At 41.1% G+C, this 23916-nt stretch overlaps 2 protein-coding genes across 2 annotated transcripts in view; one reads left to right on the plus strand and one right to left on the minus strand.

Moving 5' to 3' along the window:
• LOC131976148 (N-acetylglucosamine-1-phosphodiester alpha-N-acetylglucosaminidase-like) overlaps positions 1-10614 on the minus strand; it is an 18608-nt gene extending 7994 nt beyond the window's left edge. The window contains exons 1-6 of the mRNA XM_059339071.1: positions 10610-10614; positions 6731-6942; positions 4590-4857; positions 4375-4514; positions 786-894; positions 569-697 (exon numbers count right to left, since the gene is read on the minus strand). Coding sequence (XP_059195054.1) covers positions 569-697; positions 786-894; positions 4375-4514; positions 4590-4857; positions 6731-6942; positions 10610-10614 — 863 coding nt within the window. The remainder of the gene's footprint in view (positions 1-568; positions 698-785; positions 895-4374; positions 4515-4589; positions 4858-6730; positions 6943-10609) is intronic.
• A 2311-nt stretch (positions 10615-12925) lies between these two features.
• The window catches only part of LOC131976149 (B-cell receptor CD22-like), a 38875-nt gene continuing 27884 nt past the window's right edge, over positions 12926-23916 (plus strand). The window contains exons 1-3 of the mRNA XM_059339072.1: positions 12926-12971; positions 13308-13372; positions 13713-14133. Of these exons, the coding sequence (XP_059195055.1) occupies positions 12926-12971; positions 13308-13372; positions 13713-14133 (532 nt within the window). The remainder of the gene's footprint in view (positions 12972-13307; positions 13373-13712; positions 14134-23916) is intronic.

Here is a 23916-nt window from a genome sequence, read left to right on the forward strand (position 1 = left end):
CTTGACTTAATTTATTTTTTACCAATCTTATGGGTTTTTTTATTTATCTTAACTTACCTAAGTTGCTATTTTTTTCTTCTTTTTTTAACCAGTCTTACTTTTTTTTTTTAATTATTTATTAGGTTTTATTTATTTATTTAGGTTTTATTCTGAAACGTACTTTTTTTTTTTAACCAATTTTATGGTTTTTTTCTTACGTAACTTACTTAAGTTTCTTTTTTTTAATAACTTTTTTTTTTTTTTTTTTTACATAACTTAGGTTTTTTAAATTTTTTCAACCTAATTTAAAAATTTTTAATAAGTTACGTAACTTGAGTTATTTACCAATCTTTGCTGGGTTTTTTTTTTTTAACGTAAATTGCAGAAGTTATGTTTTTTAACCTTAATTACATATTTTAGCAATCTAATTGGTTTTTTTTTAACATAACGTACGTTTGTTACCTTTTCTTAATCTAATTTACATGTTTTACCTAATTTACTTGACTTAAGTTATTTTTTACCAATCTTACGGGGTTTTTTACGGAAGATCTTGTTGGAACAAACATGTCCGTTGCAGTAAAATTCTCACCATATGTCGGGTGGGTAGCTCGCCACGGTGCCGTTTATCACGAAGGTGGACGACCCGCCGCCGTCCAGGTTGATGGCGTTGATCACGCCTTTATCCTTCAGGAACTGCGCCACCTCCCAGAGATTCATCCTGCTCCAACATGAACAAGATGTTTACAACAAGTCAAAGCAAAACCGAGTTAACGAGACGGTGAAGCTCCTTCTGAGTGAACGTTTACCCTCTTTTCAACGTTTGTCCGTCCACGTGAAACAGAACCACGTTGCCGCTGGCGTCGTGACCGACCGCCGTCCTCGCTGACAGCACGTCCACGAAATCACTGAACACCTCTGTCAGGAGACAACAGAAGGGAAAAACAAACTTGTTTTATCAAAATAAAATATTCCAAAATGATCCTCAAAATGATTTATCCCTTTCAAGTTAATGTAATTATAGCAATATAAAATATAAATACGTTGGCAACCATATATTGGTATTTTTTACCAATCCTACGGGTTTTTTACATAACTTAAGTAACTTACACACTGATGGAGACAGACATTTACTATCTCAATTCAGAAAAACTCCAACCCTTTCAAAATAAAAGCCCTGATAACACCTTTATTACTCTAGTTGGTCTAGGTTACGTTTGTGACCTAATTTCTGTTTTTTTTTTTTTTTAAACCTAATTTACATTTTTTACATACGTTTCTTTACTTACTTTTTTTTTTTTTTTTATTCCAATTTTACAGGGTTTTTACGTAAGTTACTTTTAAGTCTTACATTTTTTTTAACCTAATTTAGGTTTTATTCTGAAACTTACTTAACTTGTTTTTTACCTAACTTATTTAAAATGCGTCCTAACTTACATGTTACTTTAAAAAATTTTTTTTTACCAATCTTACGTTTTTTTTAACCTAATTTACGTTTTTACCTAACTTATTTAACTTATGTCCTAACTTACATTTTTTTTAAATCATGGCAATATAAAATATAAACAAGTTGGCAACTATATAAATACTCAAGATAACTTTCTAAAAATCTACTGATTTATAACAGTTTGTGTGTTTGTTAGAGCAATTTCATCTGTTTTATTACCAGGTGTGGTAGTTGACAGTTTCACCACTAGATGTCACTGCTGTTACTTTAAAGGCAGGCTCGGCTTCAGAACAAAATAACTTTATCTCTGAAATTAGTGGGTGTTTTATTTATTTCTTATTCCATTGTTAAGGGAAAGAGCAAACACACTGGAGATAAAGTTAGGTCTCAAGCATTATAATTATCCAAATATAACACCATTATCAGTCATCATGTTACTTATTATTCAGATTTTAACTGTGTATTGCTTTTGCTGCCTTGTAGAACCGGCCCTGGTTAAAGATAAAGGATAAAGCTCTATAAATACCACCACATTGTGACACCACTAATCTGATAATAACACGGTGCACCCCTCACAGTCTGTACGATAAAAAGCTGCAGTATCTGACGACAAACAGGTTTTTCTTTCTTTGTTTGTTTGGATGTCTGGGTGTGCCAATTTGTGCTTGTAAAAAAAAGTAACCGCAGCAGGAACAATCTCCAATTAATACCAACAAATACATATTTCACCTTAACAGTTGTACAGTTATCACCTAATCATAATGTTTTCACCGATCTTGCATGGCTTTTTTGATTTGTTTCACTAATGAAGAATCCGGAGCACCATCTTCTGAGATCAATACTCTGGTTTCTTTACGGGAGAGTTGCTGTAATAAACGTTAAGTCTCTGTGGTGCAACCAAACATAGACACAACTTCTGCGCCTGTTTACACGACACCGACAAAATATTTTATCAGATGTGCCTTTCGTTTAGACGGGGACGGTGTTTTGAGGGTTTAAAAACACAAAAAAAAACTAAACCCCCCTCCAGAGTGGCGATCTGAAAAACGCTCCACCGTTGCGTTTCCGTCTAAAGCAGGGGTCTCAAACTGAAATTACCTGGGGGCCACTGGAGGCAGTATCAAAATGACCAAAAAAAGACTAAATTACTTAAAAAAGACACAAAATTACCAAAAAAAGACACAAAATGACAGAAAAATAACTAAATTACTTAAAAAAGACACAAAATGACCAAAAAAAGACACAAAACTACTAAAAAAGAGAAAATGACAGAAAAAAACTAAATTACTTAAAAAAGAGACAAAATGACCAAAAAAAGAGACAAAATGACCAAAAAAAGATGCAAAATTACCCAAAGAAAGACACAAAATGACATTACATAACACTTCCACTTCTTGCGATAACAACAACACGGCAGATAATAAACGCTCCGGTAGCAGCTGCCTTTCTTTTTGTTAACGTAGTCATAACAAGTGAAACAAAGCTCCAGCTGGAGCAATAAAGGGACCTTCCACACACAACACGGTAAAGAGACATTCATATAAAACTCACATTAAACTTTCATATCAAGGTGGGGGCCACAATTGGCCCGCGTGCCTAAAGACTCTCGTCTGAACGAGGAATAAAAAGTGAGAACGCAAAGCCACTTTTGCGTTTTACGTCCAGATCGTCTCCATCTAAACAGGGCATTATAGTGTCAAACTCTCATTTCAAAGTATCATTCAGTGTAACTGAAGAAGTGACACACAGGTGGTGCAACCTGCTGCTGGGCGTCCTGCCAGAGAAGCTCAGCCTTGTTTTGTTGTCTAACCAACGAGGATTGAAGGATTCCAGCAGTTTCCTTGTGCAAACAAGTCGCTACAGGAGATTTGCTTTGATATGCTTTTTGCATTCTGCCTCATCTTGTTGCACTCGGCCTTCATGCTCTGGTTGATGTACACCTCTCCGTTTCTCAGCAGGGGTCTCAAACTCAAATTACCTGGGGGCCGCTGGAGGCAGTATCAAAATGACCAAAAAAAAGACATAGGATTAGTAAAGGAAAGACACAAAATGACAGAAAAATAATAAATCACTTTAAAAAAAGACACAAAATGACCAAAAAAAGACACAAAATTACAAAAAAAAGACACAAAATGACCTAAAAAAGACACAAAATTACTAAAAAAAACACTAAATTACTTAAAAAAGACACAAAATGACAAAAAAATACACAGAATTACCAAAAATACACAAAATTATTAAAAAAAAAGACAAAAAATGACCCAAAAAAGACACAAAATGACTGAAAAAAACCTAAATTACTTAAAAAATAAACAAAATGACCAAAAAAAGACACAGAATTACCAAAAAAGACACAAAATTATTTTAAAAAGACACAAAATTACCAAAAAAAGACGAAAAAATTACCCAAAAAAGTAATGAAAGGGACCTTTCACACACAACACGGTAAAGTGCCATTCATATAAACTCACATTAAACTTTCATATCAAGGTGGGGGCCACAAAATATCCTCACGAGGGCCACAATTGGCCCGCGGGCCTATAGACTCTCATCTAAACGAGGAATAAACTTTTGCGTTTTCCGTCCAGATCGTCTCCATCTAAACAGGGCATTATAGTGTCAAACTCTCATTTCAAAGTATCATTCAGTGTAACTGAAGAAGTGACACACAGGTGGTGCAACCTGCTGCTGGGCGTCCTGCCAGAGAAGCTCAGCCTTGTTTTGTTGTCTAACCAACGAGGATTGAAGGATTCCAGCAGTTTCCTCGTGCAAACAAGTCGCTACAGGCCACTGCTCCTTGTGTGTTCACTTGTGTGTAAAAAAGGATAAAGGGTTAAATGCAGAGGTTGAATTTCCCCATTGTGGGATTAATAAAGTAATTAATCTAATTTTATTTTAATCTACAGGAGAATGATGATTTGCTTTGATGTGCTTTTTGCATTCTGCCTCACCCTGATCGACCATCTTGTTGCACTCGGCCTTTATGCTCTGGTTGATGTACACCTCTCCGTTCCTCAGCAGCCACACCACGCCGCTGACGAGCTGGACGAACGGGTTGGACTGGTCCAAGACGTCCTCCTGTGACAGATAGCTAGAGGGCAGATGAGGCTTCATTTAGAATCCGCACCTGTTTTTGTTCTAGTCTTTTGTCTAGAACGTGTCCTACCCGAACACGAGGCTCCCGTCCTCCCTGATGCCGAACTGGGCGTTCTGCACGCCGCCGCTGTCCCTCACCATCCGCCCGTCGCTCACCACGTTGCCCAGACACCCGTTGGTGGTGGTGTTGAAGAAGCCGGCGTTCTGGGCGTAGAGACAGCCGGCGGGCAGCGCCGTCTCCTGCACCGTCACCCTGGGGCTGGTCTGGCAGCCGCCCGGCCCGCCCGGCTCCAGCACCGACAGCGTCCTCAGCGGGTCGCGCACCACCGTCAGGTGACCTGCAGAAAACAACGCTTCAATATGAGATCACACTTCAACACCTGACGCACCGAAACCAGCAGGGAAAACACACCGTTGCATACCGCCCCTTGAAAAACGGAATCGTTCCGTATTTAGAAACAAAAGCACCCGTCACGTATTGAGGTGACGGAAAACATACTTTGTCCCGTATTATTGTGACACAGAATTACTAAAAAAAGATACAAAATGGCAGAAAAATAACTAAATTACTTAAAAAAGACCCAAAATTACCAAAAAAGACACAAAATGACCAACAAAAGACACAAAATTACAAAAAAATACACAAAATGGCCAACAAAAGACACAAAATGACCCAAAAAATACACAAAATTATTAGGAAAAGACACAAAATTACCAAAAAAAGACACAAAATAACAGGGAAAACACACCGTTACCTAGGGTTGCCAACTGTCCCTTGAAAAACAGAATCGTCCCGTATTTAGTAACAAAAGCACCCGTCCCGTATTGAGGTGAAAACGGAAAACGCACTTTGTCCCGTATTATTGTCACAGTCAAAAAACAGTCAGTAAATGCAAATGAAAAATGAATAACAGGGTGCTTTATATGTAAACTTACGGTAAACTTGCTCCCAGGCCCCGTCCTGCTCTGTGACCAATGAGCTGACGGCATATTCACACACGAGTATGACGATACAGAATACGCTCATCCCATTGGTCGAGGATAAGATAGCAGAAGACAACAAAGCAGCATGCGTAGGTGACTAAAACAGACGCCGACACGGCTTTACGGGGCGGTACGCCTTCGAGCAGCAATACCACTACTACTCCTCCGAGAAAAAAACAGAAAAGGATGCAAAAATACCAAGAGGAATGGGAAAAAGGAAACACCTGGGTGGGAAAAAATCCAGAAATACTTGGAGCAGTGTTGCTAGCCATTACTGACTTTAAAGTTTGTTTCATTTGGAACCCTCTTATATGTTATATTTGACACCTTTGTTCAAAGTGCGTGATAACATCTATAAAGTGCTGGTTCTGGCTGTAAACTCCATGAGGCCAGTTTCAGTTTGATGATGATATACCAAGTAAAACTGGAGACAAGCTCAAATATATTTAGTATAAAATGATAGAACTGGATGGAACCCTCTTATATGTTAGATTTGACACGTTTATTCAAAGTGCGTGATAACATCTATAAAGCCACTGCACGGTGTGCCAGCGCTCTTTTTCCGTAGCCCATGGTGGACTGACTGATCTGAAGCAACATGCTTCCAGTACTGCGGTCACGCCATCTGCACTTTAAATTTTAGTGCGCAATTACATTACACTTTACGGCCCGTTTGTCAGCTGCATGACTCCAAAATAGCCATTCAATTGTATTCATGCTGCTCCAATAAAATAAGTCAATCAAGTTGTTATCAGCAAACTCCAGTGCATTGTTGAAGACCAGGTCCCCATGTGTTCATGACATGAATTTCATGCCTTTTTTACTGAACCAGTTTGGAATTATGGAATGCCAAAATCTTCCAAAATGGCCATTCAATTGCATACATGCTGCATTTTAACAGTCAACAAAAGGAGTAAATCAAATTGTTATCAGCAAACTCCACTCCATCTTTGAAGAACAGGGCCTAGTTGTTATTTTGTATTAAAGTGAATTGCTGGATAATAATTTGTTTTCCATGTATTCATGTCACACAAAAATATGCATCTAATTCAATTCAGGTTCGAGTCAAATCGTTAAAAAAATCATTTCACTCACAAAAAAGGGGCTAAAAAATGTCACCACGCCAGGATGGGTGAAGACAATCGGGTCGGCCGGCCGATGAGGTGTCCCTTATTTATTTTTTGGGGAGTTGGCAACCCTACCGTTACCGCTGCCTCCATCACTGACCGTAGAGCCAGCGGGACCTCTCGGCGCTGCCCGGTACCTCCGATATGAACACGCTGGACTCGGCCTCTGGCAGCGTGTCCTGGCTGCTGGACGGCCACGTCTCATACGTCGTGGCACCGTGTTTTACAGACTGGCATTCTTTCACGTGGCGGTGAGCGTGCGAGGGACCGTGGCCCTCTGCGTACGGCAGCAGGACATCCTCTGTGGAGACTCTGTGCAGAGAAATTCACATTTAACCCATAAGAACCCAGACCCAGTAATCATTAACCCTCTAAAGTTTACCTCTTTACCTCTAAAGTTCTGGCTGTAAACTCCATGAGGCCTGAAATGACCAAGAAAAACACAAAATGACAAAAAAAAAACACAAAAAGACACAAAATGACCAAAAAAGACACAAAAAGGCTAAAAAAAAGACAAACTGACTAATTACAACTAATTACATTACCTCTGAAAAGCCACTTAGTCTTTTCCTTTTACTTTAAGGGTTTCAAGGCTAGTTATTTAGACACAAACATTGCTGTGATGTCTAAATGATGATGCATACAATGATACTGCCAAACCCAGTGGTGGAATGTAACTGTTCATTTACTCAAGCACTGTACCGCCCTACAAAGTCTAACTGCAGTAACTACACAAAGGGTAAAACTGAGAAAAACTGCTTTAAAGTATTTTAACATTTTTTACTGGCCAGCCAAACGAGTTATAGGTAGGTCAGTGATATGGCACTTATTTCTGCATGTATCGATGATGTCATTTTATGCTCAAAAATCATGATATTTGATTTTACTTTTGACCCAAAGACTAATCACAAATGAGATTAGTCTGGAAACAAGCCATTCATTTCTCCGTAGAGGAGGCGTGGTTTACGATCCTCCAGAGCCGTTTATTGGGCGATACGAATGTCTATCAAAAGCGTCTGTAGGTAGCTCTTAGCCAATCGTATCAGTTATACCAGATGAAGTATGTAGCGCGACAGAAATTGATGTTTACATAGCCAGACTAGCCCATCTCTACTTAGGGACTAAAATGCTCAATTCTGCTTCTGCAACGTTTTTCTGCAGCATGTTCTGACTCTGGCTGCTCTATAGTTTCAGCTCACCGTCTATCGGGTGTGTGTGTGTGTGTGTGTGTGTGTCTGTGAGAGAGTGTTGCTTGCTGCTTTGCTTCTCCAGTTCTCGCTTTCTGCAAGATTATTTATTTTTACGCCTTATTCCCCCTCATGTCATTCAGCCACATCGTACACTCGTGCAAACCGCCCCATTGAGAGCTGGAGGTCCTGGTCTGATGACACCAAAAGAACCACATCATCTGCAAACAGCAGAGATGCAATTCTAAGGCCACCAAACCGGATCCCTTCCTCCCCCCGGCTGCGCCTTGAGATCCTGTCCATGAAAACCACGGACAGAATCGGAGACAAGGGGCAACCCTGGCGGAGGCCAACACCCACCGGGAACATGTTTGACGTTGTGCCGAGTATGCGGACACAGCTCTCACTTTGGTTATATAGGGACCGGATAGCTCGTAGCAACCAGCCCGGTACCCCCCCCCCCCCCCCCCCCCAATACTCCCCAAGGGACACGGTCATAAGCCTTCTCCAAGTCCACAAAACACATGTAGACTGGATGAGCTGACTCCCATGACCCCTCCAGAAGTCTGGGAGGGTAAAGAGCTGGTCCGTTGTTGCACAACCAATACAAAAGCCGCATTGTTCCTCCTGAATCTGAGTTTCGACAATCGGCCGGAGCCTCCTTTCCAGCACCCTGGAGTAGACTTTCCCGGGGAGGCTGAGCAGTGTGATTCCACGGTAATTGGAACACACCCTCCGGTCCCTTTTTAAAAATGGGAACCACCACCCCGGTCTGCCAATCCACAGCCACTGTCCCAGACCTCCACACACATCCACTGATTTTATGGTCAATAGACGAGCTGCTAGGGGTCTCTGGGCGGCTCCGCTGTCCCCCGGCTCGTAGCCAGATCACCGGGGTTACAGCAGTGAGCGGTAGCGGGGCTAGTTGGTAGATTAGGCTTTGGCCAAATCCTGTCGGGAGCAAGGCTAAAACATCCTTTTTGGTGGTGAAACAGGAGTGTAAAGTCAAACATTGTTCTTCTTTTAAAATAAACTTTGGCTCTAAACTATCTAGAACACTGTCTACAGCTAGATCCAAAGAGAGTTTCGCATCTGCTGCAGCCATGTTGGATCTGTAAGAAAACTACAAAACTACAAGCTTCCAACTGTCGAGTAGTATGGGTCATCGTCTTGCCGTCCCTCCCCGTTCTGTGATTGGATCCCTAAAACAAGGCTAAGAAACGGCCTTCGTTGCCAGACTGTCTGCAGGAAATCGAGCACGAAAGGCGGTATGGGTATACCCAGGCTAAGTTACTGCAGCTTTGTAGGGCAGAATACTAAAGCTGACAGTTTTAGTTACTTTTCAGGTCGAGATTTAACATAAAAACATGCTACATTTAAAGTGATTAGTACTTACTGCTGTAAAGTAATCTGATTAATTCTTCCACCTCTGGTAGACACACACAGTCAGCTTTTCTGGTTTTACTTGATAATAATATGGAGATTTTTTTAATGCAGTTACTCACCGTGTCGCTTCGCTTTCCACCAGCCAAACCCTGAGACACATGAGAAGAAGCCAGATGTGATGGCGCGTTGCAGAGCTTGTTGCCATGAACCCACTCCTCTCCTCTCCTCTCCGTGTGTCTGTCTGTGTGTGTGCGTGTGTCTGTGTGTGTGTTTGTGTGTGTGTGAGAGAGAGAGAGAGAGTGAGTGTGTGTGTGTGTGTGTGACAGACTGAAGTCTGATTGCATACACACACACACACACACACACACACCTGTTTGTTTTCTCATTTCTTGCTAATCCGGTTACAACAACATTGTACCAACATGCCACACACGCCCAAAACATCCTGCATCCTGGAGGAGGAGGAGGAGGAGGAGAGACAGGGAGGAAGAGAGAGGAGGAGAGATAGGGAGGAGGAGGAGGAGAGAGAGAGAGAGGGAGGAGGAGGGTTTGTTTCATGTATTTTTTCATTAGAGCTCAAATAATAACTTTAAAAGATATGGAGCTAATAAAATGGCTGCGGCTGGTTCTGGAAACTTTTTCTTGCTTAATAATATTTAAAATATTATATTATAGTATTATGTAATATATTACGAAGCTAATAAAAATAGAAGATTATATCTGTTAAAGGAGATCCAGATCAAAGTAATTATTGATATGGTACTGAACCAAACTTAACCATCTAGGGGGGTCTTGGAGCATGCCTCCCCTGGAGAAAATTTTGTACATCCATCCATCCATCCATCTATTCTCTTCCGCTTATCCGGGGCCGGGTCGCAGGGGCAGCAAGCTAAGCAGGGCATTCCAGGCGTCCCTCTCCCCAGCCACAACGTCCAGCTACAACACCACATCACTGCTGACGCGTCGTGAACAAGACCCCGAGATACTTGAACTCCTTCGCTTGAGGCAGTACCTCTCCCCACCCAGACGGGGCAGTCCACCGTTTTCCGGCAGAGAACCATGGCCTCAGACTTGGAGGTGCTGACTCTCATCCCAACCGCTTCGCACTCGTCTGCAAACTGCCCCAATGAGTGCTGGAGATCCTGGTCTGATGAAGCCAAAAGAACCACATCATCTGCAAAAAGCAGAGATGCAATTCTAAGGTCACTAAACCGGATCCCTTCCTCCCCCCGGCTGCGCCTTGAGAACCGGTCCATGAAGACAACGAACAGAATCAGAGACAAGGGGCAACCCTGGTGGAGGCCAACACCCACTGTGAACGTGTTTAAAGTTGTGCCGAGTATGCGGACACAGCTCTCACTTTGGTTATATAGGGACCGGATAGCTCGTAGCAATGAGCCCGGTACCCCATATTCCCGCAGTACCCCCTACCAGACTCCTCGAGGGACACAGTCGTAGGCCTTCTCCAAATCCACAAAACACATGTAGACTGGATGAGCAAACTCCCATGACCCCTCCAGAAGTCTCGGAGGGTAAAGAGCTGGTCCGTTGTTCCGTGGCCAGGAAGGAAGCCGCATTGTTCCTCCTGAATCTGAGGTTCGACAATCGGCCGGAGCCTCCTTTCCAGCACCCTGGAATAGACTCTCCCGGGGAGGATGAGCAGTGTGATTCCACGGTAATTGGAACACACCCTCCAGTCCCTTTTTAAAAATGGGAACCACCACCCCGGTCTGCCACTCCGGCAGCTTTTAACTCCCATGGCGACTTCTGCCAGGGAAACTGATGAGTCTTCCCCTGAGTCTTCAGACTCTGCCTCCTCCACAGAGGATGTGTTGGCTGGATTAAGGACTTCCTCAAAGTGCTCTTTCCACCATCTGACGACATCCACAGGTCGGGTCAGGCCACCACGACACGTACCAACGGTCTTCAGGCCACAGGTCCTACCAGTTGGTCAACACTTGGGGCTTTGAACATGGCCCATTCAGACTCCATGTCCCCAGCCTCACCCGGGATGCTAGAGAAATTCTTCCGGAGGTGTGAGTTGAAGACCCTGCAGACAGGGGCCTCCGCTAGAGGTTCCCAGTTCACCCTCACTACACGTTTGGGTTTGCCAGGTCTGTCCAGCATCCTCCCCCGCCACCTGATCCAACTCACCACCAGGTGGTGATCAGTTGACAGCTCTGCTCCTCTCTTCACCCGAGTGTCCAGAACATGCGGCCACAGATCTGATGATATGATAATAAAATTGATCATCGATCTTTGGCCTAGAGTGCTCTGGTACCAAGTACACTTATGAGCAACTCTATGTTCGAACATGGTGTTCGTTATGGACAATCCGTGACTAGCAAAGAAGACAAGACAACAGCAAGTTACAAGACAACTTGCTGTCTTATAAACAGGAGACATGAGGCCATTGTGGTTTCCACACTACTTGACTGACAGGCAGCAGGGCTTTTCAGAGGAAACCAAGTTTAATCTGATACCAGCTTCACATGAAATAAGATGTAAGCCTCACTGTGCGAAAGTGACTGGGATCGATTATTTTACATGTGAAGAAACATCCGGCTACTTTAACACTTCCTCTTGATTTTTTAATAAATATATACATTAGATATAAATTTACTGAATTATGTCTGTCAAAATGAACCGGAAATAAAAATCCAATGCAAACCTTTTAATGCAGCAGCAAACTGGTCAAAACTTCCAGAAATGGCCCCATTATTACAGATTCCCCATCCAGCTATTCAGTCAGAATCCAAAGTATTGTTTGGTGCATCACTACACTGAATCAAAAAACAATAAATGTGATGGACAAAGTAAGCTTTTGATTAGAAAAGATGTGAGACTGAAGTGAGACAGTCATTTCACTGATAAAGGCATGCCAACTTGTGACTTCCTCATTTTTGAGTGTTGCGGTTGTTGTTTGACGGTTTGAAAAGCAGCACAACTCTGACGGAGCTTCACTTCTCTGTTCATCTTTCATCTATCTGCTCCAAAGACCTGCAGAAAATGTAAGTCTTTATCATTTTTATATTACAAACCATCATAATTGATTTGAAATGTATTTAAAATGTTAGTAACATTATCATTAAGTCACTTGACAATAACTTGAGACATTTCGTAGAAAATAATTACAATTGTAAACATTTAAACTGTTAAACTGTCATTTGCACGTTGTTATTGTCTTAGCTGCCTCAAAGAATTACAGCTTTGTAAATACATAGAAAATACTTTAATGAAAGACACACTTTTACCTTTAGCACACAGCTTCCTGTTTTTAATTTCATCATTAATAATCTACGTTTAAAAAAAAAAAGCAGCATGTTGTGACGATGTTAGACTGAATGTTACGAAGTGTGTGACAAACAATTCAAGTCAAGTAGAAACACTAAACCAGTGTTACCCTTCTGTTGAATATCTGCATCACCAACGCTTCATAAAAGGAACATTTGCAAAAGAAAAATATAAATAAAATGAGTATTGATTAATTTAACTGCTCAATTAGGTTTTTTAAAGTGATTGATTTAAAAGCAGTAATAATCCTCTTTTCCTCAGTAAATGATGAATGGATGTGCTGCATCACCCTGCTCTCATGAGACACTAAAACTCTGAAGAAATACACAACCAGGAAACATTTCTCCATCTGCAATCTAAACCTGCATTCAATAAAACCTGCTTTAAAATGACATCTCCACAGTTTCTGCCTCTCCTGACAAACACAGATGGCTGTAGTCCTGACTCTCCTTCTCAGTGTCTGTCTGCTGCACGGTACGTTGAACTTCATTCATATTTGGATCAAAGACTATAAAAACTATTTAAAGCCAAACCTACACAATGTTAGTCAAGCATTCACACCACAGTACAACAGTATCTATAATACATGCTGCAGCAGATGAAGAATGCAGTGAGCTACAAAGTGTTCTGATGACTTTTTATTAGAATTTGATGAGTGAAAAAAACGTATTTTAATCTAAACATCTACAAAATAATTAAAAAAAATAGAGCAAAGATTTTTTCCAATGCAACCAAACAGTAAGAAAATCCTCATTATTGTAAAGTTTTATTCACTTTTTCTTCATCAAATATTTGTCTCTTGTGTTTCAGGTGCCCTGTGTCAAACACTTCAGTCATTTATGCCGCTGACTATAGAGGTTCTGAGTGGATCCTGTGTGACCATCCCCTGCTACTTTCGTATAGAAAACAGATTTAAATCACTCATAGATAACACATGTAGGATATTGTGGAATCAGTATAATGGTCACATAACTGTGTTTGACAGTGGAAATCCACTAACGTCTACAATAAAGGGAGAACTGACAGGAAACGTGACAAAAAGAGACTGCACCACAACCCTGAACAACATGGAACCTGCTGACAGCAAAATATATTACTTTAGACTGGAATGCAAAAGCCTGAATACGAGTTTAAGGAATAGGAATCAGGTAGTAATTTTAAGGGTCCAAGGTAATTTTTTAGGCTCATTTACTACATTATTAATTTCCATTTTAGATCTGTTTTAATATTATTTTTGCATTTATTGCATTTTTCAAAATAGTCTACAGATTGAATGAGGATGAATGTTTCTTTAGTGACTGGTTGATATGTACCTTTCTACCAGCTGCTCCTCCCACACCGACTCTGACTGCGTCCACACTGAAGGTGAAGGAGGGAACCTCTGTGGGTTTGACGTGCTCTGCTCCAGCTCCCTGTCTGTCTCATCCTCCAGCTCTGACCTGGACCCCCGGCCTGGGGGACGCTCAGGAGAAACTGCAGGGGAATTGGGACAAAACTAAAGTCAAGCTCTCTGTTCTGAACTTCACTGCTTCTCACCTCCATCATGGGAAGAAGATCTACTGTAATGCCACCTACAACAAACAAGATGGCAGCACTGAGTCAGCTGTTAGCACAAGTTTAACAGCTGATATTTCATGTAAGTACATCTGTCATCGGATGACATGTATTCATTAAGGCACTTGTCTTTTCTTTTTCTTGATTTTTTTTTCAACTATAGGAAGTATGTATTCGTTAGCATGCTAATGGTGAGATAGCACATTACGCAGTATGCTGCACTAAAAGTACATTCACATGAACCCAATTAGCTGATTTACTATATTGCATGTAAGTATTGTGGGGACTTAACTGAAGCTTCTGTAAAAACGACCGGAGACTCCTTTTCTTCGTTCAAACTTTTACTGAACAAACGTGCAGTATTACAAAGAAAAAAAATTAGCGTCATAACACTACTGAAAACATCGATTCTCCTGACTTCTTCTCAAAAAACAACACTTCTTCTTAACCTTTTACTCTAGAGTAGAACGCTACTGCCACCTTGTGGTCTGTATGAGTCACTGTACACAGTATTTTAACTTTATGAAATTAATGACCCCTTGTAAATATTTCATCTTTTTTAACTAAATGTATTACACATGAATTACTCAGTAATTAACTATTAAATTAATAACTATATCAGTGAAATAAAGATACAACAAGTATCTCATATCAAATGATTATGGGCATTAAGCTAAGCAACATGAATGTCATCCCTGAATTACATAGTGATGCAACATAAGAAGTGAATAAAACTTAATCTCTGCTTAGCATGCTTTTGACACAGTTAACCATGATCCTCCTCTCTACTCCCTCTAAAATGGGCATCTCTGACTTGGCTCTGTCCTGGTTTAATTCCTACCTGGAGGACGCTCTCCTGGTGTGGACAGTTGTCAACTTCGCATCACCTCACCACAGGGGGCCCCCAGGGCTCAGTGCTAGGGCCCCTGCTATTTGCTATCTACACCACCTCTCTGGGTCAGATTATCTGCTCACATGGCTTTTCCCAATCCTGCTATGCAGATGACACTCAGCTCTATGTGTCATTTCCTCCTGATGACCCATCGGTCTCTGACTGCCTCTCAGGAACAGCTAGAGGGTGGCTGGTTCGACTCCAGCCTGCGGCTCTTCTGTGTGGAGTTTGCATGTTCTCCCCGTGTCAGTGTGGGTTCTCACCGAGTACTCCGGCTTCCTCCCACAGTCCAAAAACATGCACTTAGGTTTAATTGGTGACTCTAAATTGCCCGTAGGTGTGAATGAGAGCATGATTGTCTCTGTGTCAGCCCTGTGACAGTCTGGCGACCTGTCCAGTTTGAACCTCGCCTCTCGCCCAATGACAGCTGGGATTGTCTCCAGGCCCCCACGACCCAAGTGCGGATAAGGATAATGAATGAATTAATTTCTGTATTACTCACCAACTCCACTTACAAGTTATCTATGAATTTAAACAAATTTTAATTCTGTTTCTGTCCAACATCAAATGGTTTCCACACTTCCAAAATCATGTTTGTACATTTTAATTTTCAAATTAATTGGCTTCAAAAGTTTCCAATAAGTGCAGAAACAGCAAGAAAGCTAGCTGTTGATGTCAAACACTATGGGAAAAAAATGCTTTAGCAGCACAAATAGTAAAGTTGTCTGTAGCCTTCAATGAGCTGTTACTCTATAAACAAAGTCAGTTTGCAAAAAGGGAGAACTGTGTTCTCTCTCTCTCTCTCCATTTGTCCTGTGCAGAGCTTTACGTTAGGCTGAGTAATTATAGAGGAGTTGGTGAAATCCGCTAATTTAACAAATGAAAGAAAACAATTTCCCCTGGAATATATTTAACAAAAAGGCATGAGGAAAAAAGACGACACAATCTGTCGTTATTTGATTTAAAATGTCAGATTACATTACACCCACAAAATGTTTTAAATTATTAATTTTACATTTTTCAGATTCCCCCAAAGACACCACAGTGTCAGTCAGTCCCTCTTGTCCAGTTCCAGAGAGCATAAATGTGACTCTGACATGTAATAGTTCTGCCAATCCACCAGTCAAGAGCTACACCTGGTACAGAGCTGACGGATGCCAGGAGACTCTTATTGGGACCGGAGCTGTTCTAATCACCAAAGTATCTAAAAATCGGTTTTTCTGCAAGGCTGAAAACGACGTTGGAGCTGGACGATCCCACATTAGTGATATATATGTTCAGTGTAAGTATCATGGTTCAAAACTTTTGTTATTTAGAGCATTTTTGTTTCAGTAAGTTAATAAACATAACAAATAGTTACATGATTAAGATTAATTAATTCATTTTCCACTTGGTACCACCCTGTGTTAACAGCACAGATTACAACGTATTTTTCTTTACTTTAACCCTCTGAAGTCCAGGAGATTTTGGTTCAAATTTGAAACTTCCTCTGCATTAACTTCTGTCTCTCTTTAGCATCTTTCAGTCTGTCCTTACATCACATGCATGGCTCCTTTTTCTCCACGCAAACTTGGCAATCAGTCAGATTTTTCATTTTTTTTTAATTAAAGTATAAAGCTGCCGAAAATACAAACAGAAAACACAGGTGTCTATTGAAATGTACCTTTTTTATTTCTAATTTTTTTTACCATTTATACAGAGCCTGGCTAACACCAGACCAAATCTCATTGGAGATTAGGTCTGGACACCTACAATGCTTTTCTCCATAGAGGAGGTGTGGTTTACGATCCTCCGGAGCCGTTTATTGGACGCTTAGAATGTCTATCAAAGCGTCTGTAGGTAGCTCTTAGCCAATCAGATCAGTTATACCAGATGACGTAGTAGAGCAACAGAGATGGATGTTTGTTGTGTGTGTGTCTGTGAGAGAGTGTTGCTGCTGCTTTGCTTCTCCAGTTCTCGCTTTCTGCAAGATTATTTATTTTCACGCTTTATTCCCCCTCATGTCATTCAGCCACACATCCACTGATTTTATGGGCAATAAACAAGCTGCTGGGGGCCTCTGGGGGCTCCGCTGTCCCCCGGCTCGGAGCGAGATCACCGGCGGTGACCGGCGGCCCACCGGCTCGGCGCAACGAGCCGCCGAGACTGCCGGTGCGGTGCTAATAGCCCCGCTACCGGTGATCTCGCTACCAGCTGGGGGACAGCGGAGCCGCCGAGAGACCTTTCGCCTTTCAACTTTCGCTCTAAACTATTTAAAACACCGTCTACAGCTAAAGAGAGTTTCGCGTCTGCAGCAGCCATGTTGGATCCGGAAAACTACAAGCTTCCAAGTGCCGAGTAGTACGCGTCATCGTCTCACCGTCCCTCCCCGCTCTGTGATTGGATCCCTAAAACAGGGCTAAGAAACTGCCGTGGTTTCCAGACCGTCTGGAGGTTCGAAATTAAATTCGAGCGCGCAAGGCTGGGTATACCCAGGCTAATTTATACACACAAAAACAGTAGAAAAATAATAAATAATAAAACTACGAAACAGTCTATTTGCATGTAAATCAAAAATAGTAATAGTTTTCATTGTAGAAAGAAAATTCTCATTTTAAAAATGGTCTAGAAACATAAATGGCACACTGTGAAAGCTCCTATGATTGAACTTGAACTGGCTTTCTCAGCTTGTCTACATATCATATTTAAATAAAGTTATTACTGTAAATAAAACGTGTATTCTCAATAAATAGATGGACCCCAGAGGGTTAATCACTTACATGTGGTTCAGCCTGATTTTCTCAGTCAGAAGTCAGAAACAGGTCTGTGTCATCACATGTTGTTCAGAGCATCACAAGCTGGACCACCAAACTCAAATGGACGTTGTGTTGTAACACATGATTCAAACCTTGAAAAGAGTCCTGACTGAATTACAGTATAAGCAGCTGTCCCGCAGCATTAATCAGGACTAGCAGCTCATAAAAAGGTTAATGAGCCACTGTTGCATGAATGTGACACTTGAACAGAGATCTGATATATTGAGTATTATGCTATTTTTTACAACAGGTCCCGATCAACCTGGTGGGCTGAACCTTATAGTCATTCTCTTGGCTGTTGCTGGTGTGTCTCTCAGTGTCAACGTCTTGTTGACAGTCTGCATGGCGTTCCTTTGGTATGTTACAACACTGGATTATACTTTTTGTCATTAAAGCTGTGCTGTTTATAGAAATAATACACTGGATGTAATTTATAAATGGCCTTTTCTTTTTTTCCCCACAAAGGAAAGCCAGAAAGGACGTGAAGCCAACAGAACAGGAGAGAGTTTACATTTCATTGGATCGTAGATACGAATCTGCAGAGTATGATGTCATCGCCCAAACTCCAAGATAACAATGTCAACTTCCACTGATGATGATCTCCATAATTATCAGATGACTTTACTGCAGGCTTACTGAGATGTTTTATATTGAGGCAAAGTGCTTTGACACTGATCTTTCCTGCAATGTCTTCAATTGCCACTTAATGGTGTGTTTATAAATCTATTCTCTACAGAATGTGATAATGCTAATCCTTTGTAACATATATTCAATTGAAAACTGTACAAATAAAACATATTTTATGTTCAAACAGTTCATATACACTCTGAATTCTGATTTTGATGTAATCTGTTTTCTTTTATGTTTCACACAGCGTCCCAACTTTTTTAGAATCAGAGTTCTATAAATACTCTATGAACGTCTAATGCTGAACTTGTGTTTAAACTTAATCAGAGAGGTATTAATTATGCTGTTTGGTCGTTCTTTGTTTTTTACACTTTTCTGGTATTAAAGCTCTGCTGATCAAGAGTAGTACATGTTTTTATTTAGAACAAAAGATATATTTTGAATGAGGAGACATGAAAGTCCAGGGTTTCCAATTAATTACCTAGACTCTGGCGGCCCACCAGACTCTAGTCTGTCCCGCCAGAATGATGGTTCGGCGTCGAAATTATGAGATAAAAAGTAAAGATTTTGAGACAAAAAGTCATAATTATGAAATAAAAAGTCATAATTAAGATTAAAAAAAACCTAAATGATGAGTTAAAGTCATTATAATGAGATAAAAAGTCAAAATGATGAGTTAAAAAGTAATAATTATGAGATAAGAAGTCATTATTATGAGATAGAAAAGTCGAAATAATGAGATATAATTTTTTTCCATGACTGTATGTAGCACAACAGCTTCAACATCTAACACTGAACTCAGTGAGTAATTTGAAATGATGTTTGCTAAGCTATTGTTGACAGGCTTTGGTGTGATGTGATCCATTAAATAACATTTTCTGGCGTACCTCAACGGCTCTGGTGTTTCTTGTCACACATCCGTTTGAAATGTGCTTTGACCTTTTTCTTATGTTAACAGGAACTACAGATTATTATCATGAAGTGTTATATTTCCTGTTGTATTCGTGACCCAGGGTGCCTGATCAAAAATGTTGATGAAGCCAAACGTTTGTCCTCACTTTCTCTGAGTCTGTGACAAGAGAGAGAAGCATAAAGGTATATATGGTATAGGTATATACATATTTTCTCATACGTTTGAAATAAAAAGTGAAAAGAAAAATACAGTGTAAGAGATGCCAAGCTGGTCTGTGACACATTGCTTGACTTTGAATTTGATGGAGTCAGGACTCGGATTAGTGATGTCGTCCAGACTTGCATCATTACAAAATGTATGTGTGCATGTTACTGTGTCAGCCTCCTGTATGTCACCATGGTAATAATTAAGTCCTGTGCTAAAATGAGTTTTCATGGATCAACTTTACATTCTTTTAATTAAGTTAATTGGGTTTATATTGTCATCTTCTGAATCTAAATTTAAGATCAGTCTGCAGATTCAAAATAGCAACATTCCAGTTAAATTTGTAAGATTTGAGTATTAAGCTTGACAATAATATTGTTTTTTCCAGTAACTGTGTAAATCAGGACACACTAGGTACTGTTTAAAAATTGTTTTCTGGCCTCCTACCAGTTAGACGTGCCCGGAACTCCTCTAACGGGAGGCGCCCGGGTGGCATCCTTACCAGATGCCCAAACCACCTCAGCTGGCTCCTTTAGAGGAGAAAGAGCAGCGGCTCTACTCCGAGCTCCCTCCGGATGTCTGAGCTCCTCACCCTATCTCTAAGGCTGAACCCAGCCACCCTACGGAGGAAGCTCATTTCAGCCGCTTGTATCCGTGATCTTGTTCTCTCTGTCACTACACAAAGCTCATGACCATAGGTGAGGGTTGGAACGTAGATGGAGCGGTAAATCGAGAGCTTTGCCTTCACTACATGAACTCCTTCGCTTGAGGCAGTACCTCTCTCCCAACCCAGAGGGGCCAGTCCACTGTTTTCCGGCAGAGAACCATGGCCTCAGACTTGGAGGTGCTGACTCTCATCCCAACCGATTCGCACTCGTCTGCAAACTGCCCCAATGAGTGCTGGAGGTCCCGGTCGGATGAAGCAAAAAGAACCACATCATCTGCAAACAGCAGAGATGCAATTCTAAGGTCACCAAACCGGATCCCTTCCTCCCCCCGGCTGCTCCTTGAGATCCTGTCCATGAAAACCATGAACAGAGATAGCTCGTAGCAATGAGCCCGGTACCCCATATTCCTGCAGTACCCCCCACAAGACCCCCCGAGGGACACGGTCATAGGCCTTCTCCAAGTCCACAAAATACATGTAGACTGGATGAGCAAACTCCCATGACCCCTCCAGAAGTCTCGCAAGGGTAAAGAACTGGTCCGTTGTTCCACGGCCAGGACGGAAGCCACATTGTTCCTCCTGAATCTACCTGCCCGCTGCTTCCGGAGACCCCCCTGGCCAGCCAAGACCGAAAGGCCTCCTTCTTCAGCCTGACGGCCTCCCTCACCGCTGGTGTCCACTATCGGGTTCTTGGGTTGCCGCCACGACAGGCACCGACGATCTTCAGGCCACAGCTCCTACCAGCCGTGTGTCAACACTTGAGGCTTTGAACATGGCCCATTCGGACTCCATGTCCCCAACCTCACCCGGAGAAACTCTTCCACTGGTGTGAGTTGAAGACACTGCAGACAGGGGCCTCACTACACGTTTGGGTTTGCCAGGTCTGTCCAGCATCCTCCCCCGCCACCTGATCCAACTCACCACCAGGTGGTGATCAGTTGACAGCTCTGCTCCTCTCTTCACCCGAGTGTCCAGAACATGCGGCTGCAGATCTTTCGATCATCGATCTTTGGCCGAGAGTGCTCTGGTACCAGGTACACTTATAAGCAACTCTATGTTCGAACATGGTGTTTGTTATGGACAATCCGTGACTAGCACAGAAGTCCAATAAAAAACACCACTCTGGTTCAGATTGGGCCGTTCCTCCCAATCACCTCCTCCAGGTACCATCATTGTTACCCACGTGAGCGTTGAAGTCTCCCAGAAGAACTATAGAGTCCCCAGGTGGTTCCTCTTCCAGGACACCACCCAAAGACTCCAAGAAGGCTGCCAAAGCCATCCGACCTCTGCAACTCATCCAGAATGCAGCTGCTCGATTGGTCTTCAATCTTCCCAAATTTTCACACACAACACCCCTCCTCCGCTCCCTCCACTGGCTACGCTTCAAGACTCTAGCTCTGGCGTACTCTGCTGCTAACGGTTCAGGTCCTACTTACATCCAGGACCTTGTCAAACTCTACACTCCTGCCCGTCCTCTCCGCTCTGCATCAGCCAAACAGCTGGCGACTCCCACCCTGCGTGGGTCAACTCGCCTCAAAACCACTTCCAGACTTTTCTCTGTCTTGGCTCCCAAATGGTGGAACGAGCTCCCCACCGACATCAGGACCTCAGACAGCCTGGACATCTTCCGCCGCAGGCTGACGACCTATCTCTTCCAACAATACCTCGGTTAAGTCATGGTCACCTAACATATATATTTAAAAAAAAAAATTTTTAAATGCTCTTATTCTTTTCTCTTCTTTTCTTCTTTAACATATAGCACTCCTTTAGCGATGACAGTTAGCTCTTAAAGTTATGTACTTACTTGATTCCTATGGTCTATGTCTAGTACCATCAGGTTGAATGCACTTATTGTAAGTCGCTTTGGACAAAAGCGTCTGCTAAATGACATGTAATGTAATGTAAAAATTAATTGTAAGAGGCTTCAAAAATTTCAAAATAAATGCAAAAACAGCAAGAAAGCTAGCTGTTGATGTCAAACACTGTGAAACTCCAGTGAGAGGGATAAAAAAGGCTTTAGCAGCACAAATAGTAAAGTTGTCTGTAGCCTTCAATGAGCTGTCACTCTATAAACAAAGTTAGTTTGCAAAAAGGGAGAACTGTGTTCTCTCTCTCCCTCCATGTGTCCTGTGCAGAGCTTTACGTTAGGCTGAGTAATTATAGAGGAGTTGGTGAAATCCGCTCACTAAACAAATGAAAAAAATCAATTTCCCCTTGAATGTATTTTACAAAAAGGCGTGAGAAAAAAAGACGACAATCTGTCGTTATTTCATTTATAATGTCAGATTACATTACACCCACAAAAATGTTTTACTTTAACTTTAACATTTCCTCTTAATTTTGTAATAAACATATACGTTAGGTATACATTTTCCGATTTCTGTCCGTCAAAATGAACTGGAAATAAAAATCCAGTTCAAAACTTTTAATGCAGCAGAAAACTGGTCAAAACTTCCAGAAATGGCCCCATTATTACAGATTCCCCATCCAGATATTCAGTCAGAATCTAAAGTATTGTTTGTTGCATCACTACACTGAATCAAAAAACAATAAATGTGATGGACAAAGTAAGCCTGTGATTAGAAAAGATGAGAGACTGATGTGAGACAGTCATTTTACTATTACACCATGTCAACTTGTGACTTCCTCATTTCTGAGTGTTGCAGACGGTTTAAAAAGCAGCACAACTCTGACGGAGCTTCACTTCTCGGTTCATCTTTCATCTATCTGCTCCAAAGACCTGCAGAAAATGTAAGTCTTTATCATTTTTATATAATAAACCATCATAATTGATTTGAAATGTATTTAAAATGTTAGTAACTTATCATTAAGTCACTTGAGAATAACTTGAGACATTTCATAGAAAAAAATTACAATTGTAAACATTTAAACTGTTAAACTGTCATTTGCACGTTATTATTGTCTTAGCTGCCTCAAAGAATTACAGCTGTGTAAATACATAGAAAATACTTATGAAATAAGTATACTAATATGAATACTAATGAAAGACACACTTTTATCTTTAGCACACAGCTTCCTGTTTTTAATTTTCATCATTTAATAATCTACGTTTAAAAAAAAAAAAAGCAGCATGTTGTGGCGATGTTAGACTGAATGTTACGAAGTGTGTGACAAACAATTCAAGTCAAGTAGAAACACTAAACCAGTGTTACCCTTCTGTTGAATATCTGCATCACCGACGCTTCATAAAAGGAACATTTGAAAAAGAAAAATATAAATAAAATGAGTATTGATTAATTTAACTGCTCAATTACTTCTTTTTTAAAGTGATTGATTTAAAAGCAGTAATAATCCTCTTTTCCTCAATAAATGATGAATGGATGTGCTGCATCACCCTGCCCTCATGAGACACTAAAACTCTGAAGAAATACAGAACCAGGAAACATTTCTCCATCTGCAATCTAAACCAGCATTCAATAAAACCTGCTTTAAAATGACATCTCCACAGTTTCTGCCTCTCCTGACAAACACAGATGGCTGTAGTCCTGACTCTCCTTCTCAGTGTCTGTCTGCTGCACGGTACGTTGAACTTCATTCATATTTGGATCAAAGACTATAAAAACTATTTAAAACCAAACCTACACAATGTTAGTCAAGCATTCACACCACAGTACAACAGTATCTATAATACATGCTGCAGCAGATGAAGAATGCAGTGAGCTACAAAGTGTTCTGATCACTTTTTATTACAATTTTAGTTTGATGAGTGAAATTTTTTTTATTTTATTCTAAACATCTACAAAATA

The sequence above is a fragment of the Centropristis striata genome, chromosome 8 (genome assembly GCF_030273125.1).
Source record: "Centropristis striata isolate RG_2023a ecotype Rhode Island chromosome 8, C.striata_1.0, whole genome shotgun sequence".
Classification (NCBI taxonomy): Eukaryota; Metazoa; Chordata; class Actinopteri; order Perciformes; family Serranidae; genus Centropristis; species Centropristis striata.